Source organism: Vigna umbellata, chromosome 10, assembly GCF_029865625.1.
Source record: "Vigna umbellata cultivar VRB3 chromosome 10, Vumbellata_1.0, whole genome shotgun sequence".
NCBI lineage: Eukaryota > Viridiplantae > Streptophyta > Magnoliopsida > Fabales > Fabaceae > Vigna > Vigna umbellata.
This window is the reverse complement of record NC_142174.1, coordinates 7805526-7821901: the sequence shown is the minus strand read 5'-3', so window position 1 is coordinate 7821901 and position 16376 is coordinate 7805526. Positions and strand designations below refer to the sequence as shown.

Here is a 16376-nt window from a genome sequence, read left to right as displayed (position 1 = left end):
CAATTATTCCACACAATATCTTATCAAGATAAAGATAAACAGAGTAAAAGTGTATAATTTGGAAAAAAAAAATTCTGCTTTGAAATCACTGAAATTAAAAAGAGGGCACAAAATTCAAAAGCTTCATATACAACTTCTTTCTATATGTTTTGACCTGTTGGTATACAACTTCCTATAAATCATTCCATTTATTTCTGAAACATATCTGTGTTGAATATCATTTTCTTTTTTTCATTTCTCCGTCACTTTCAAAGCAAGAAATTGAAAAAAAAAAAAAGTCCATGAACATTACAAAACCATAGAAGAAAAAACGACAACCTAAATTTAACAACCCATGACTTTGTTAGCCTTAGCAACATGACCCTTCTCCACCACAACCCCATCATTCCCCGCAAGTGCCCTGTACTTATCCTTCCTCGTAAACCCAGTGCACTCATACGACAATGTCGATGCAATCACCCTCTGTATGTAATTCGCAACATCATGGCTCGACTTGTTCCCTGACCCACAAGTCAACTCTTTCGGCAATTTGTTCAAGAACGTAACTTCGTAAGCGGGACTAGGGTTCATGAAGAAGTAAAACGGGTCCATTCCCTTCCACCCTCTTGCTGTTGTGCCGTGGAACATGCTCATACGGTTCACCATGGCCACGGGGACGAGCTCGTCGGTGAGTTCCGCGAACAGGGCGGAGAATCGAAGGAGGAAGGGCTCTCTGCAGGTTGTGCCTTCTGGGCAGATTGCTAGGTCACCCTCTTGGAGGAGCTTCTTTATCATGGCGGCATCGGAGGCGCGGTCGCGGCTGAGGCGGACGGTTTTGATGGGGGAGATTATCTCCGAGAGGCGGGAGACGGAGTAGGTGACGGCAGGGATGGGGCGGCCGAGGGCGGCGGAGAGGAAGATGGGGTCGAGGAGGGTACGGTGGGAGCAGATAAAGAGAACCCCGGAAGTGTTAGGATCAGGGTTTGATTTTGTGTGTTTTGGGGTTGGGTTGCCCTTGATTATGACACGGACTCCTAGGGCCCAGAAGGCATAGTAGACCATGTGCATTGGCAGAAGGGAACCTGCAGCAATTCGAAGGCATGCTAAGGGGAACCCTATGGGGATCCAGAGAATGGTGAGTAGTGCAATGAGAGGTGTTGGTTTCTGCACCAGTCTTCCATCGTGGAAGATTATGGGCTTTGGAAGCTTGTCTGTAGAAACTGATTTCACGTCACTTTTGGGTGGGACTATGTAACCCTCCTGCATGCATGAAAAACAGTTTCTTTTTAATGCATAAAAAATTCAACTCCTTTTTAGACATAGATTATTGAACATCTTGAGAAAGAAGTGTTGTTACCTTGCACAAAGCCATGAAGGGAGCATCGGTTTGTCTATCACCTAGTCCAACATGTGGTCTTTCATCTCCAAAAGTGTTGAGGAGGGCCTCAGCTTTCTTGTTGCCAACAAGTATCCCAGGCCTGCTCACCAACCCAGTTGCTCTTCCCTTGAAAGTTCTGATCTCAGTGCCCAGAACCACGTCTGCACCTAAAAACTCCTTCAAGAAAGGTTCCACCATCACTCTCGGATTCGCCGTCAGCACGCACCGCTTCCCGCACGACGAGAACACCCGCCACGTCTCCGGGTGAACGTCATCCGCGTAGAACTTCGGAAGCACCGCTCGCGCCACTGATTCTATGCTCGACACTTTCATCCCCGCCATTGCAGCAAATATCAGAACCTGAAATGCCACAAATGTTTCCATCTTTTCTTCAAAATTGTGATATACTTAATAAAGACCCCCAAACACTCCAACTAAGCTTTGAAGTTGAAGATAACCCACACAATACCATTATACCATCTTTTTGAGGAAAATTCATCCACAAAACACAACAATAACTAAATCTAGTTAAACTCATATTGATACCACATGTTTATCTGTGATCCTTGAAAAGATAGAAAAGTAAAAAGAAGAAGATGAGAACCTGAATACCAGCGGATTCAGAGATGAAGTAGTAGAGAAGGGCAGCAATAGGAGAAGCCAAGACAAAGAACAAAAGCCGAAGGATCCCACCAGCTTCAAAGGCCACAAGAGCAAAATAAGGGAAAGAGCTTCGACCTATGAGTAAGGTTCCATCCATGTCTGCAACCACAGTGTCTTTTTCCCTACCGATGGAGGAGCACTTACTCACACTTGGGAATGTTGAAAAAGCCATGCTTTGCTAGATCCACCAAGCAAATCAACGTTGGTGGAGACTAATTGGTTTGGTGCATGTTTTTTTGTTCTGTGGGTGCATATATATGTACGCTTAGTCACATAGTTAGGGGATATGTGAGACAAGTTTTGGTTTGGTATGAATGACTATGTGAACGATGACAATGGTGGCTCCGAGATTTCCAAAAGCGATTGAAATTGATTGATGTAAAAGGTGCGATATAAACGAGGTTTTGCGATTCTTGTTTTTGGAAAGGTAAGAGAAGGTGGTAAAGTAAGGTTTTTGTGCCTGGTTTGCTCCGTCACGTTTTGTCTTCCATCTTCACTTCCCATTGCAATTCACACAGCTTATTCAAATGTTTGTTTTCATTTGAAGAGGTTCTTTAAGTGGATCTGAGTACTCAAAGGCCTAAAAAATTTTCACTTTTGTTAAAAACTAAAATATATAAATAATATGAGAGAGATGGTTGCCTTCATCATGCTCATAAAAAAAATGAGTTTTGGTTATTTTATGGATCGATTATTTGAATCATAGTTATGAAATTGTTAATTTTTAATCAACGATTGTTACTATATGCGATTTTTATAGGTAAACATTTTTCTTTGACTTGTGCTAAATTCTCTTTTGTCTATTTTGGGATTGGCTTCAAGTATATTAAATATATAACTAATTAGTTTATGGTCATAGACAGATGTGGAACACTAATGGAATAATTCCCTTTTATTCATAGGTACTATTCTATTCTCATATCCTTTTTTTCTCCAAAACTTTTGGTTGTTTCAGAATTTCAATGTATTTATGCAACTTTAATTAACATTAATGTTTTTCAAGGTACTTCACGGCAGAGGATTAGTGTCGTATTGAAATTCTTCATTTAGAAAAAGTTGTTTTAACTAATATTTAGGAAAGAGAAAATTATTATTCTTCACAAGAACAGATTTTAAAAAGTATACAAATTGAAGATAAATTTATTGTCACTAACAAAAATTAATTACTTTTATTAATCCAATGATGAATTAGACGCTTAGATGTATAAATGGAAACAGAAAGCGTATTTATTAATCATTATAGTAAAAAAGTAGTTCATGAAAAATGAAATAGAAATGGTGTAAAAAATTATAAAATAATAAATAAAGATAATTTAGTCTAAATTTATTTAAATAATACTTTTTAATCTGTGAATAAAACTTTAAACAGACACTTTTAAAGTAGAATAAAGTGAATAATTCAGCTTCAATCTCATAATTAGATCCATTTAGACAATTTTTTCAATTAAAATTTTTGAAAGAAATATTAAAAAAATGAAATAAACTTTTCTTACACATTAAAATTAATTTATACACAATTCAAGATTAATATATATATATATATATATATATATATATATATATATATATATATATATATATATATATAAGAAAACTTCTTTAAATTAACTTAATAGAAAAAAAAATCTACTAGCAATAAATCCTTAGATAAAACTTGTTCAAAAATATTATTTGTTATACTATATTCATTTAAGACATAAAAAATAGAGAAGAAACAAAATGCAATGTATATGTTTTTCATGCTTGGTCTTAAGAAGCTCTTGCATTTAGTATTGTGCATTAACTCCTCACGTTCCTTTGGCGTGTTAGAAGTGATTAAGTTTTGGTATATGAAAGCAATTAAAATCCAAATATTAGGATTCAATTCATATCATGGTTTTGCATGTTCCATTTCAGTACTTGCAATTGGAAAAAAGAGAGAGAAAAAATATTTTATTAAAAAATTGCAGTCATACTACAATATACACCATGCAATAACGTTGTAAACTATTCACAAAATTTCCATAAACTCTAACCACATACATTTTTCCTAGCACAACAATTTCGAACGGACGAAAAGAACATCACAACCACGGTTCAAATATAGACAAAATAAAACATCAATCTACACATATTATATAGTGTTAGAGTTAAGCCGAGCGTTAGTTAGTTAGCCAGGACAGTGGTTGATTAACTGTCCTTGACAGTTGTTTTTCATTCTATAAATACTTGACTTCTGTTGTTGTAAATGTTGATTTTGAGATCAGTGTGAATAATACGTTTTTTTGTGCGTTTTAGTTTTACTCCTTTCTTTGCTCACCTCCTTGACCGTTCGGTGTAAAGGCCTTGACCGTTCGGTGATGTTAGTGTTCTTGTTGAGTCGTTCTCGGTTGACTATGCTGCAGTGTTGGTGTGTCCATAGCGTTCGGTGCTGAAGCATTACTGCTCGGTTAGGTGCACTCGGTCCAAACCCTCGGTTCTCTTATTGTTCCAACAGTGGTATCCAGAGCTTCAGGTTCGTGACTTGGGAGCTTCAGAAATCATCAAGGGCTTGGCGGAGGCTTGGCGGAAAGGTGATTGAAGGGTGAAGAAGATCAAGACTGTGTTTCTTGGTGAAAGATCGAGGGTGTAAAGAATGGCCAACAGAGATATGTCTGTTAATCTACCTGTTCTCACAGACAAGAATTGGAGCTGGTGGAGCACACAAATGCGTGTCTTGTTTCGTGTTCAAGATGTCAGTAGCATGATGGAGGGAGTGGTTTCCGCATCTGATTTGCGCAACATAGAGAAAGAGGAGTTTAAGAGGAAAGATGATAAAGCTTTGCTGATTATCCATCAATGTGTGGACGATATGCATTTTGAGAAGATACAAAATGCTTCTTCAGCAAGAGAAGCACGAAACATCTTGGTGGGCTGCCATGCTGGAGGTGAAAAGATTAAGAAGGTCAAGTGGCAGATGCTAAGGAGGCAGTATGAGTTGATGGAGATGATGGAAGGTGATAGAGTCAAAGAGTACTTTGACCAAGTGATTGTCATCACCAATCAGATGAAGGGATGTGGAGAAGTCATCTCGGACCTAATGATCATTGAAAAGATCATGAGGTCTTTGCCTCAGAAATTTGACTACATTGTTGTGGCTATAGAAGAGTCAAGAGAGCTGGATAAGATGAAGATAGAAGAATTGCAAAGTTCCCTGGAGGCACACGAGATGAGGCTGCTTGACAGAAATCCAATCGGAAGGGATGATCAAGCATTGAAGGTGCATCATTCCAAGAATGAAGAGAAGAAGACATTCAAGAAATGGAAAGGGAAACATGTTAAAGGGAAGTGGAGAAAAGATAGGAATAAAGATGACCAGAATGAGTCTTCAACAGAGGAGGAAGGAAAATCTGAGAAGAATTTCCACAAAAAGGACAAGAGGAATATTGAGTGTTTTAATTTTCATAGGTATGGGTATTACGCTAGTGAGTGCTATGCTGAAAAGGAAGAGCAGAAGAAGGGTCAAGGAAAGGAGGCCTACGTAGCTCAACTGGAGTCTGATTCAGAAGAACCCGTCATATTGATGACAACTACATCTAAAGTAAGTTCACATTCTCAAGATAAACTGTGGTATTTGGATTCTGGATGTTCGAATCATATGAATTGTCATAGAGAATGGTTGGTAAATGTTGATAAAACCAATAAGAGTATGGTGAAATTTGCTGATGACAACACCTCAAAGGTAGAGGGAGTTGGTGATGTGGTTATCAGAAGGAAGAATGGCTCGCGTGTCATTCTAACTAGTGTGCTATTTGTGCCTGCAATAAGGTACAATCTTTTGAGTATTCGCAAGTTAATTCAAAAGGGTTTTAAGGTAGTAATGGAAGGCTTCAATAAGGTTGAAGTGTTTGATAAAAAGAAAAAGCTGATCTTGAGGAGCAAGATCTCGAAGGATAAAACATTTCAGATCAACCTAGTGAAGTCTGCAATGAGTGAAGAATCTGGCAAGATGAATATTGATACACAAACTAGTAACGAGGAAGGTCTGGTGCACATAGCTATGTTTGCAAGTGTATAACCGTTTGGTCAAGTAGAAGCCTTGAATATAGTAGGCGCATAATCGATCGGCCAAACCGAGGCCTTGAAGAAATTTGTGTGGAAGGATGCAACGAGAAAAGAAGTTGATTCATTTAGGAAGAATGGAATCTGGAAGCTAGTTGACATTTCAGCTGGGAAGAAGAAGCAAAGCGTTGAAGGGAATGCTGCCAAAGAAGCATGGGGAGTGACTGGTGAACCGAGACATGGAGAACACCGTTCGGTCACGTCATTCAGTTTGGGAGTCACAAGAGAACCGAGACATGGTGAACACCGTTCGGTCACGTCATTCACCCACACCCGACCACAACATTCATTCAACCGATCGAGGCGTCACTCAAGAGCGTCAAACTAGCAACCGTACTCAAACCGTTCGGTCATGTCTCTTAGTCGCTCTTTCGAACCGTTCGGTCTTGGTCGCACAGCTCGCGTAAGTTGGCATCTGCCTTTGTCACATGATTGGCAGGAACAGTTGCTCAATGGTCGGGCAAGTGTGAGCTCTATGAGTCTCAAACACACCATTCGGTCTCAACGTGGTGCGCGAGATAGGCTGGCAAGGATGGGCGCTACCTCTAAGTGCTCGGCTTAGAGGGGAGTGTTAGAGTTAAGTCGAGCGTTAGTTAGTTAGTTAGCCAGGACAATTGTTGATTAACTGTCCTTGGCAGTTGTTTTTCATTCTATAAATACTGGACCTCTGTTCTTGTAAATGTTAATTTTGAGATTAGTGTGAACAATACGTTTTTATATGCATTTTAGTTTTACTCTTTCTCTCTCTGCTCACCTCATTGACCGTTCGGTGTAAAGGCCTTGACCGTTTGGTGTTGTTCGTGTTCTTGCTGGATCATTCTCGGTTGACTGTGCTGCATTGTTGGTGTGTCCATAGCGTTTGTTGCTGAAGCATTACCGCTCGGTTAGGCACACTCGGTCCAAACCCTCGATTCTCTTATTGTTCCAACATATAGAACTGTACAAGGAAGACTTTATTGGTGTATTTTCATTATACCAGCAAAGTTCTATTATAAAGACTAAATCAAATCTCAAACAATTTTAAACATTAAACTTCCAAGATCATGCATCGGATTATTTTTTTATTTCTTTTTCCAATATTTTCCAGGAGCTAAAACATTATACAAAATAATACAAAATTTCATACGTTAGATTTAAAGTCATGGTTTTTGGAGGTTTTTTTTTGGAAAAAAAAAAACCTTGCTGCGCCAAGTTTCTTAACCATGAGAAAATATTATAACTGCATCAAAAATTGATTTTTTTTACCATAAAATATCACTGCATCAATTTAACAGAAAAAAAATTGCCACTTTATTAACTAATTCCAGGTGCTAGTTTCTCAAAAACCTGGTCAATTTTCTAAACCAATTTCCATATGGCTTAAACATTATAATAACCCACACATATTTCATACACTACCAAACAAAACATGGATATATAATTCTCTATCAACCCATATCCCACCGTTCAGTCCAAATTTATTTGCAAAATAGCATGCATATAAATTAAAAAAAAAATTATTTGCAAAATAGTAACATGTGGACTGGTCAAAATCTCATATTTTTCCACCAAACATCATATATAAGGAAAATTTTCAACACTAAACCGTCAACCATGCCTTTCTCAACACCAAATGTTTGTATCAAAAAGAACCTGAACATCTCTTCTAAACCAGAAAACAGCAAGCATTAAAGATTTTCGACCCATATTTCCACCTAAAATATATCTTATTTTTAGACCATTACAACAAGTATTCCTAGTCTCAATTCAACCACACAACCAATCATTAGATCAGGAAATTATAATTTCTTAAATTAATTCCAAAATTACATACTTAATTTGCTTCTCTGCCCAAACAGCCTTTAACACACAACAAAATATTAGGGGTGAGCAAACTGCATTGTTTGCACTGTACTATAAACCAATTATAGTTAACTATAAAATAGTTCAAATAAACTGGACTGAACTAAAAAATAGTTCAAAAAAACTGAACTGAACTATTTTTTAGTTCAGTTAACTGCAATACAATTCAGTAAACTGTTTTTTAATTCACAGTTCAGTTACCTATTTATTGTGCAGTTCAGAGTTCAGTGAATATACATGCTTCTAAATTGTGAAAACAGTTCAGAATTAAAGCTAAAGTCTAAAGCCCAAAGGATACATAGTAAGATGAAAACAGTTTTCAATTATAGACAATTACAGTTCTCTAGGACTAGGCATAATTAGCCTAATTGTACTGAACTATATATATATATATATATATATATATATATATATACACACACAAAGAGTGATGCTCCCTCCACCATTCCATCTTCTTCCTACATCTCTCCAATTTTTTTAAATTCTAAATTTATCTTTTTACTTTTTACTTTTATCAATTTTACTTTTTATTTTTTAAAACCCTAATCTCAATCCCCTCTCACTTTTACTTTCACTTTCACTCTCAGCAGCAAGCCCCATCCCCCACTCTCACTTCCAATTTCTCTCTATCTCTTAATTTTCACTTCGGTTAGCATAAAATTTGATAGAAAGAGAAGAAGATAAAGTGAACTAAGTATTTTTTCTTTTATTCACTTTTTATTTTGTACTCAACAAACATACTTCTCTTCATTGCACCATTGTAAACATGGATATAATTTTAAGCATAGATTTTTAAGTTTGGTTATTTAAAGACAAGGAAGTGGGGAAGAAATTTTTAGCAGATTATATTATGGAATCATGATACTTCAAAACTCATCAGAAGTTATAAATGTTTTAAATTCATACCATGCAGAATTTTCTTTTTCTGTCAAATTTTGTGTTAACCGAAGTGGAAACTAAAAGAAAGAGAAAAAGTGAAAGTGACAGTGGGGAATGAGGGTTTGCTGCTGAGAGTGAAAGGGAAAGTGAGAGTGAGAGGGGATTGGGATTAGGGTTTTAAAAAATAAAAAGTAAAATTGGTAAAAGTAAAAGGTAAAAAAGATAAATTTAGAATTTTAAAAAAATTGGAGAGGTAAAGGGAGAAGATGGGGTGATAGAGATTCTACTATAAAAACTAAACTATTTTTATTAAAACGTGAACTACACTGTTTTGCGATTCAATTTAAAAAACTGGACTTTTCTATTAGCAGTTAACTGTTTCAAATGGTAAACCGTACCATAGTAACCAAAGGTAAACTACAATTCGTCTTAGCATAGCAAACATACAGAAACTGCATGTTTTTCCTTTTTGATCTTAAAAATATTTCAGAATAAGTTTGAAACGTTTATTTATATTCTTAACTTAAATAAAATTTAATTGCATTGATTACATTAAAAAAATTGATAAGAAAAACCTTGGTCAAAATCTATTCATTTATAAATTTTAACAGTATAATAATTTTTAGTAAAAATAAAAATAATAATAAACGAGTATGATATATAATTATGAAAAAGTAGATATACAAATATAAATTAATACAAATAACTAAATTACATGTTTTATGAAAAAATAATTCATAACAATTTGTAAATAGTATTAAATGTGTTTTTTTTATCTTAAGCTATTTTAGAATAAGTTTGAAAAGTTTATTTAAATTCTTAACTTAAATAAAATTTAATTACATAGATTACATTAAAAAAATTGATAAGAAAAACCTTAGTCAAAATCTATCAATTTATAAATTTCAATAGTATAATAATTTTTAGTAAAAATAAAAATAATAATAAACGAGTATGATATATAATTATGAAAAGTAGGATATACAAATATAAACTAATACAAATAACTAAGTTAATGTTTTATGTGAAAAAGATAATTCATACCAATTTGTAAATATTATTAAATGCGTCTTTTATTTTATCTTAAAACTATTTCAGAATAAGTTTGTAACTTTTATTTAAATTATTAACTTAAATAAAATTTAATTGCATAGATTACATTAAAAAAATTATAAGAAAAACCTTAGTCAAAATCTATCCATTTATAAAATTCAATGTATAATAATTTTTAGTAAAAATAAAAATAATAATAAACGAATATGATGTATAATTATGAAAAGTAAGATGTACAAATATAAATTAATATAAATAACTAAGTGACATGTTTTACCAGAAAAACATAATTCATATCAATTTGTAATTAGTATTAAATGTGTTTTTTTTGTCTTCAAAACTATTTCGGAACAAGTTTGAAAAGTTTATCTAAATTCTTAGAGTATTTTTTTTAAAATCAACACTTAAAATTGCTCTGTTAGAAATTTAATTTAGGATATTTGTTTATTTAAAATCACTTTTCAATAAGTTATTTGATAAAAAATAAATAATATGTTTTCATTATGATTTGGTGGAGCCGTAGTTTGTTTTAATCAAGTTGTATTTTCTTACTGTTTGAAATTTTTTTTTATTGTTTGAAAACTGTTAACGGAGTTAACTGAACTACTAATATAGGAAGGTTTAATTTTTTTAAATTAAACTACAAAATAGTATAATTCAATTTCTAATAAAAATAGTTCCGTTTTTATAATATAATATCGTAGATAATTTATAGTTTAGTACCGTTAGATTAATAATGTCTAGCCCTACAAAATATACCTCCTATACAATAAAATAGTGCCCACCAATAACAAGCCGAAAAGCTGAAGAAAATTCACGTTCAATAGGAAGAAGAATTCATATTGTCATTACATCACAGTATCAACATAGAGGAAAATAATAATAGTGTACCGTACGGCCACCAAGGGAACCATCTAGGTCAACCATCTCACCGAACACCCAGGTCAATCATCAGATTGAGTAGCCAATCACCAAGCCAGATTATCCAAGTAGACCACCCAGATAGATCACATGGTTAAATTATAAACGATAATAATTCATTAAACCCCTAATACATATTAAAGTGTAATTGAACCGTCTAGGCCAGCGAAAGGTAAAATTCCATTACAACTAGTGTAAATAAAGGTCACAAGTATGACATTAGATCACGATGCACATTATATGCATTACTTGCTCAACTAACCGATCGGTTAGATTACTAACTAGAGCGTCGGAGTGTCTTTGACAGGTACCCACCCGCACGACTTCGACAAGAAGAAGGGAGAGCGAACAACATAACTTGGAGGGTGAAGGACCACTATAGAGCCTGTCCGATCTTCAAGACAACTTGGAGTGCTTTTAGTAAGGGACTTCAACCCTATACTCGAAACATTTTGGCACCCACCATGGGGCCGAGCGAGTATCCCTCATTGTATCCATAAGGAACCAATGAGTGATGCTTTAAAGGACGTCAACCATTCCACATCAGTTATTCAGCCTCAAGGTATTCGTCCATTCGGCCTCAACTGCTCGACCATTCGGCCTCACAAGTATTCGGCCATTCGACCTCACACGTATTCGGTCATTCGGCCTCACACGTATGCGGTCATTCGGCCTTAATTACTCGGTCATTCAGTCTCATAGGTATTCGGTCATTCGGCCTCAGGTATTCGGCCATTTGGCCTCAATTGGTCGGTCATTCGGCCTCACATATTTGACCATTCGACCTTAACCGCTTGGCCATTCAGCCTAAGGTATTCGACCTAAGGTATTCGACCATTCGAACTCCACCTCTCGGCCATTCGGCCTCACAAGTACTCGGTCTTTCGGTCTCAACTCCTTGGCCTTTCGTCCTCACAACTATTCGGTCATTCAGCCTCAACTGATCGGTTGTTGGGCTTCAACTGCTTGACCATTCAGCCTCTCAACTATTCAGCCCTTCAGCCTCAACTGATTGGTCGTTCGGCCTCAACTGGTCGGTCATTCGGCCTTAGGTATTGGGTCATTCGGCCTCAACTGATCGGTCGTTCGGCCTTAACTACTCTACCATTCGGCCTCAACCTCTTGGCCATTCGGCCTCACAAGTATTCGGTCATTCGGCCTCAACTGCTCGTCATTCGGCCTTAAAGCTATTAAACCCTTTGGCCTCAATTAATCGGTCGTTCGGCCTCAACGGCTCACTCATTCGGCCTTGGGTATTCGGCCATTTGGCCTCAACTGATTGATTGTTCGGCCTCAACTGCTCGACCATTCGACCTCAACCTTTCGACCATTTGGCATCACAAGTATTCAGCCATTCGGTCTCAACTAATCGATCGTTCGGGCTCAACTGCTCAGCCATTCGGCTTCACAACTCTTCAGCACTTTGGCCACAATTGATCGGTCGTTCGACCTCAACTGCTCGGTCATTCGGCCTCAGGTATTCGGCCATTCGACCTCCATTGATTGGTCGTTCGGCCTCAACTGCTCGGTCATTCGGCCTCACAAGTATTTGGCCATTCGGCCTCAATAGGTTGGTCGTTCGGCCTCAACTGCTCGGCCATTCAGCCTCATCCTCTCAGCTATTCGGCTTCAAAGGTATTCGGCAATTCGACCTCACAAATATTCGGTCATTCAGCCTCACAACTATTCGGTCATTCGGCCTCACAGGTATTCGATCATTCAGCCTCAACCTCTCGATCATTCGACCTCACAAGTATTCGGCTATTCGGCCTCACAAGTATTCGGCCATTTGGCCTATTCTGCTTGGCCATTCGGCCTCACAGTTATTCCGTCATTCGGCCTCAACCTCTCGGCCATTCGGCCTCACATCTACTTGGCCATTTGGCCTCAACTACCTGGCCATTCGGTCTCACAAGTATTCATCCTTTCGTCCTCAGCCATTCGGCTACCCTGGGTCCCAAAGGAATCTTGGCCGGCCTCATCGAAGGTTGACATTCGTGGATCTTCACCGAAGCAATCCCGGTCAGCCTCAGCAAAGGTCGACGATAATGGATCTTCATCGAAGGAATCTCGGCCGACCTCACTGAAGGTCGGTGACCGCGAATCTTCATCGAAGGAATCTCGACCGGCCTCACTGAAGGTCGGAGACTGCGGATCTTCACCGAAGGAATCCCGGCCAGCCTCACCGAAGGTCGGTGACTGTGGATCTTCACCGAAGGAATCTCGGCTGGCCTCATTGAAGGTCGGCGACCATGGATCTTCACCGAAGGAATCTCGGCTGGCCTCATTGAAGGTCGGCGACCGTGGATCTTCACCAAGGGAATCCCGGCCTGCCTCACCGATGGTCGGCAACTATGGATCTTCACTAAGGAAATCCCGGCCGGCCTAATCAAAGGTTGGTGACCATGGATCTCTTTCCAAGGAGTCGCTATTGGCCTCACCAAAATTTAACGATCGTAGATCTCCACGGCATGTTACTTAAGTAGGATCAGTAACATATCCAGCTCGGCCGACAAAGGCACGATCCATTTTAGCCTCCCAACCAGTCACCCTAATCAACGAACAAAAAGGCACAAAGACAAAAACCAAGTCTTTATAAGGAGTAACATGTGTAGAACCCCTTCCATAATCAACATCATGCTCGAGCTTGGGGGGGGGGGGGGGTTGTGTACCATACAGTCACCAAGAGAACCACCCAGGGCGACTGAGCACCCAGGCCGACCACCAGACCGAGTGACTGACCACCCAGGCCGATCACCCAAGTCGACCGCATGGTTAGATTATAAACGATAATAACTCATTAAACCCCTAATGCATATTAAGGTGTAATTGGGTCGTCATTAGGCTAGCGAAAGGTAAAAGCTCATTACAACTAGTATAAATAAAGGTCATAGGTATGACTTTAGATCATGATGCACATTATATGCATTACTTGCTCAACTAACCGATCGATTAGATTACTAACTTGAGCGCTATAGTGCCTTTGACAGATATCCAACCGCACGACTTCGACAAAAAGGAGGGAGAGCGAACAACGTAACTTGGAGGAGGGAGGACCACTAGGGAGTCCGTTCGGTCTTCAAGACAGCTTGGAGTGCTTTGAATAAGGGACTTCAACCCTATACCTGAAACAAATAAGTTTGACACCCTTTCAAAGACTCATCACTAATCTTAACATAATAACAATAAGCCACAAAGATACTCAATAAAACTAGACGAGCTCACTCCCCAAGGTCCCAAAATATTTTTGAAAACCAGGTTCTGATACCACAATATAGCACCCCAATTTTGGGATGCCACGATTATGAATGAAAATTTAAAATTTTTAAAATCATAATATCATTACGAAATCAAAATTCAACAAGTCTATACATTTCAAGAAAAATAAACCAAAATTCCAATTTAATTATAAAATAAAACTACATATAAAATAGTTTATTCAAACAACAATAAATTTCCCAACTCTCTCAATCCACTAGTCGTGCTCTACAACATCCAAACTAATTACATGATCATCTACTCCCGTATAAAAACAATCATTGCAGGTGAAAACCACAACCACAACATGCAAGGGTGAGCTAATAGAAACAAGTCATATAAACAAACATACTAATTATGTTAACCATAATTAAACACACAACAAGACATACTGATTATATCAATCATAATCAAACATTTCATGCATAGAAGTAATAATGATAGGATTCCTAATCCTCTAAAGATAACAAATTAATCATTTAAATGGCTCGATCCTCGATCCGCGATCCTTGAACATCACACACTTAGACCGTAGTCTACCCGTTCATCAACACCTAAGCTAACTACATCATCCAATACCATGATTGTCAACATAACATTCCCCTAAAGCTTCATCATCACTATGATCATCAACATGTGTACCTCCACATCAACTAGAGATAAGGTCAATTCATAGTTTATAAGTGGGTGCAAACCTCACCCTACAAGCCAATTTTGTGGGGTTGAGTTAGGCTTAAAGTCCATTTCTGACAAATCAAAACCCCAATTCTCCCCACTGATCTACAATGTAGACGAACCCCAACCCAATTCAGAATTCAGAGGAACCAATTATTTCTCAAATCAAAGTGAAACGAAACCCTATATCCCAAATCACAAAAAATCAAATATCCAAAAAGAACCCTAAGGAACCTAATCAAAGACAGAAGAGGAGGAGGAGAAGGAAACTCCCTCTTTGCGCTACTGTCCAAAACGAAAAAAGAGGAAAAAGGGGAAGAAAAGAGTCCTCTTGCATGACGAAGGCCTTGCGGTTCCACTGGTAACCGCGATCGAAGATGAGAGCACCGCCTGAGCCATCCCTCCACAACGCCGATGATTCTCGCCGCCACAAGACCATCTTCCATGCACGAGATGGAAAAATCCAAAACGAAGAAGAGGAAGAGAACCCTAATTTTCGAAGCCAACCTCATAGAGAACCCCAACCTCTGATTAAATTTCAGAAAATCACTTCCAAAAATAAAAAATCCACTTCACTATGCCTTAAAGTGTCCACGTCAGCTAATATATGGCATGTCATTGACTGATTGCACACCTGGACATTTGGTTGTTAACGACTTAAATGACGTTTGCAAAAAGGAATAAATTAAACATAAATTACGATGTTTAGGACTACATTAAACATTTTAAAAAGATAAGGACCATTTCGAATAAAGCTGACAAAAATTGAGACCAAATATTAAGCCTTAATTAAATTCGTTAACCATATTCATTTAAAGAAAAATATATTAAATTTGTATATCATTAATTACAATAATAAATAAATAAAACTATCAATCAATTTACTTATTCACCAAAACATAATCACACAAAACTTAATTTAGTTTATTTGTTTTTTTTCTCGGAGTGTTCGTTCGTGAAGAATTCACTGTTTAAAGTGATTTGTGTAGACAAATTCTCAATTAAACTGACATTTGTTTGCATGGATTTAAGGGGAAAGAAAAGCAAGGAATTACGCTATTCATTCATTTTTTATTCATCGTTGAAGTTTGATGGAAAAGCCTGAATCTGCTTACTCCTATGACTCCTTTGAAAGCTTCTAATTTAAACCAACAGCCTTATCACAATCTTTAAGAAGTAATAGGCAACCCAGAATTTGATGGAACAGCGAAAATGTGTCAATATTTGGAGGGGTTGTTGGATAAAAACATTGGTGGGAATCACACTTGATAATAGTGGCAGCAACTCTGGGCTAAATTTTCTGGTTATGTAAGTAGGCATGGGAGTACTTCCAAATTCCACCACCTCTATTTAAAATTTAAGTAATAACCTAAGTTACCAGTGACAAAATTAATTTGATGTATGGTGTTCCATTTACCAGTGGCTTGAATTAAAAGTGTTTTAGTTTCTTTACATTTTATATTGGTCCAGTTACAACGAATTAACCAACTTACAATTGTAGTTATATTATTGTTTGGAGATATATTGCTTGCATTACCTAGGAGTTATGAACAAAATGAGTATCTTGGATAGAATTTAAACAATATATTCTAGGTTTGAAATAGTGTATAAAATTTGATAACCATTTTCTTCTTTATAATAAATTTTA

The 16376-nt window shown here is 37.2% G+C and overlaps 2 protein-coding genes across 2 annotated transcripts; one reads left to right on the top strand and one right to left on the bottom strand.

The window, feature by feature from the left end:
• LOC124843028 (glycerol-3-phosphate acyltransferase RAM2-like) lies at positions 1-2216 on the bottom strand. Its single transcript, XM_047319649.2, has 3 exons — positions 1962-2216; positions 1337-1717; positions 1-1239 (listed from the first exon to the last, which is right to left on the bottom strand). Exons 1-3 carry the CDS (start codon positions 2190-2192, stop codon positions 325-327), a joined length of 1527 nt encoding a protein of 508 aa, XP_047175605.1. The 5' UTR covers positions 2193-2216; the 3' UTR covers positions 1-324.
• A 2418-nt stretch (positions 2217-4634) lies between these two features.
• Positions 4635-6056, top strand: LOC148191790 (uncharacterized). The gene has a single exon (XM_088099963.1). The coding sequence runs from the start codon at positions 4635-4637 to the stop codon at positions 6054-6056; it is 1422 nt and encodes a 473-aa protein (XP_087956089.1).
• Positions 6057-16376: the final 10320 nt, after the last annotated feature.

Bases quoted from the DNA above. Each gene is read 5' to 3' on its own strand.
- LOC124843028 (XM_047319649.2), bottom strand. From the start codon at position 2,192: ATGGCTTTTTCAACATTCCCAAGTGTGAGTAAGTGCTCCTCCATCGGT. The intron at 1,718-1,961 runs GTTCTCATCTTC...GTGGCATTTCAG, and splicing joins CTGAATCCGCTGGTATTCAG to GTTCTGATATTTGCTGCAAT. The intron at 1,240-1,336 runs GTAACAACACTT...TCATGCATGCAG, and splicing joins CCTTCATGGCTTTGTGCAAG to GAGGGTTACATAGTCCCACC.
- LOC148191790 (XM_088099963.1), top strand. From the start codon at position 4,635: ATGGCCAACAGAGATATGTCTGTTAATCTACCTGTTCTCACAGACAAG.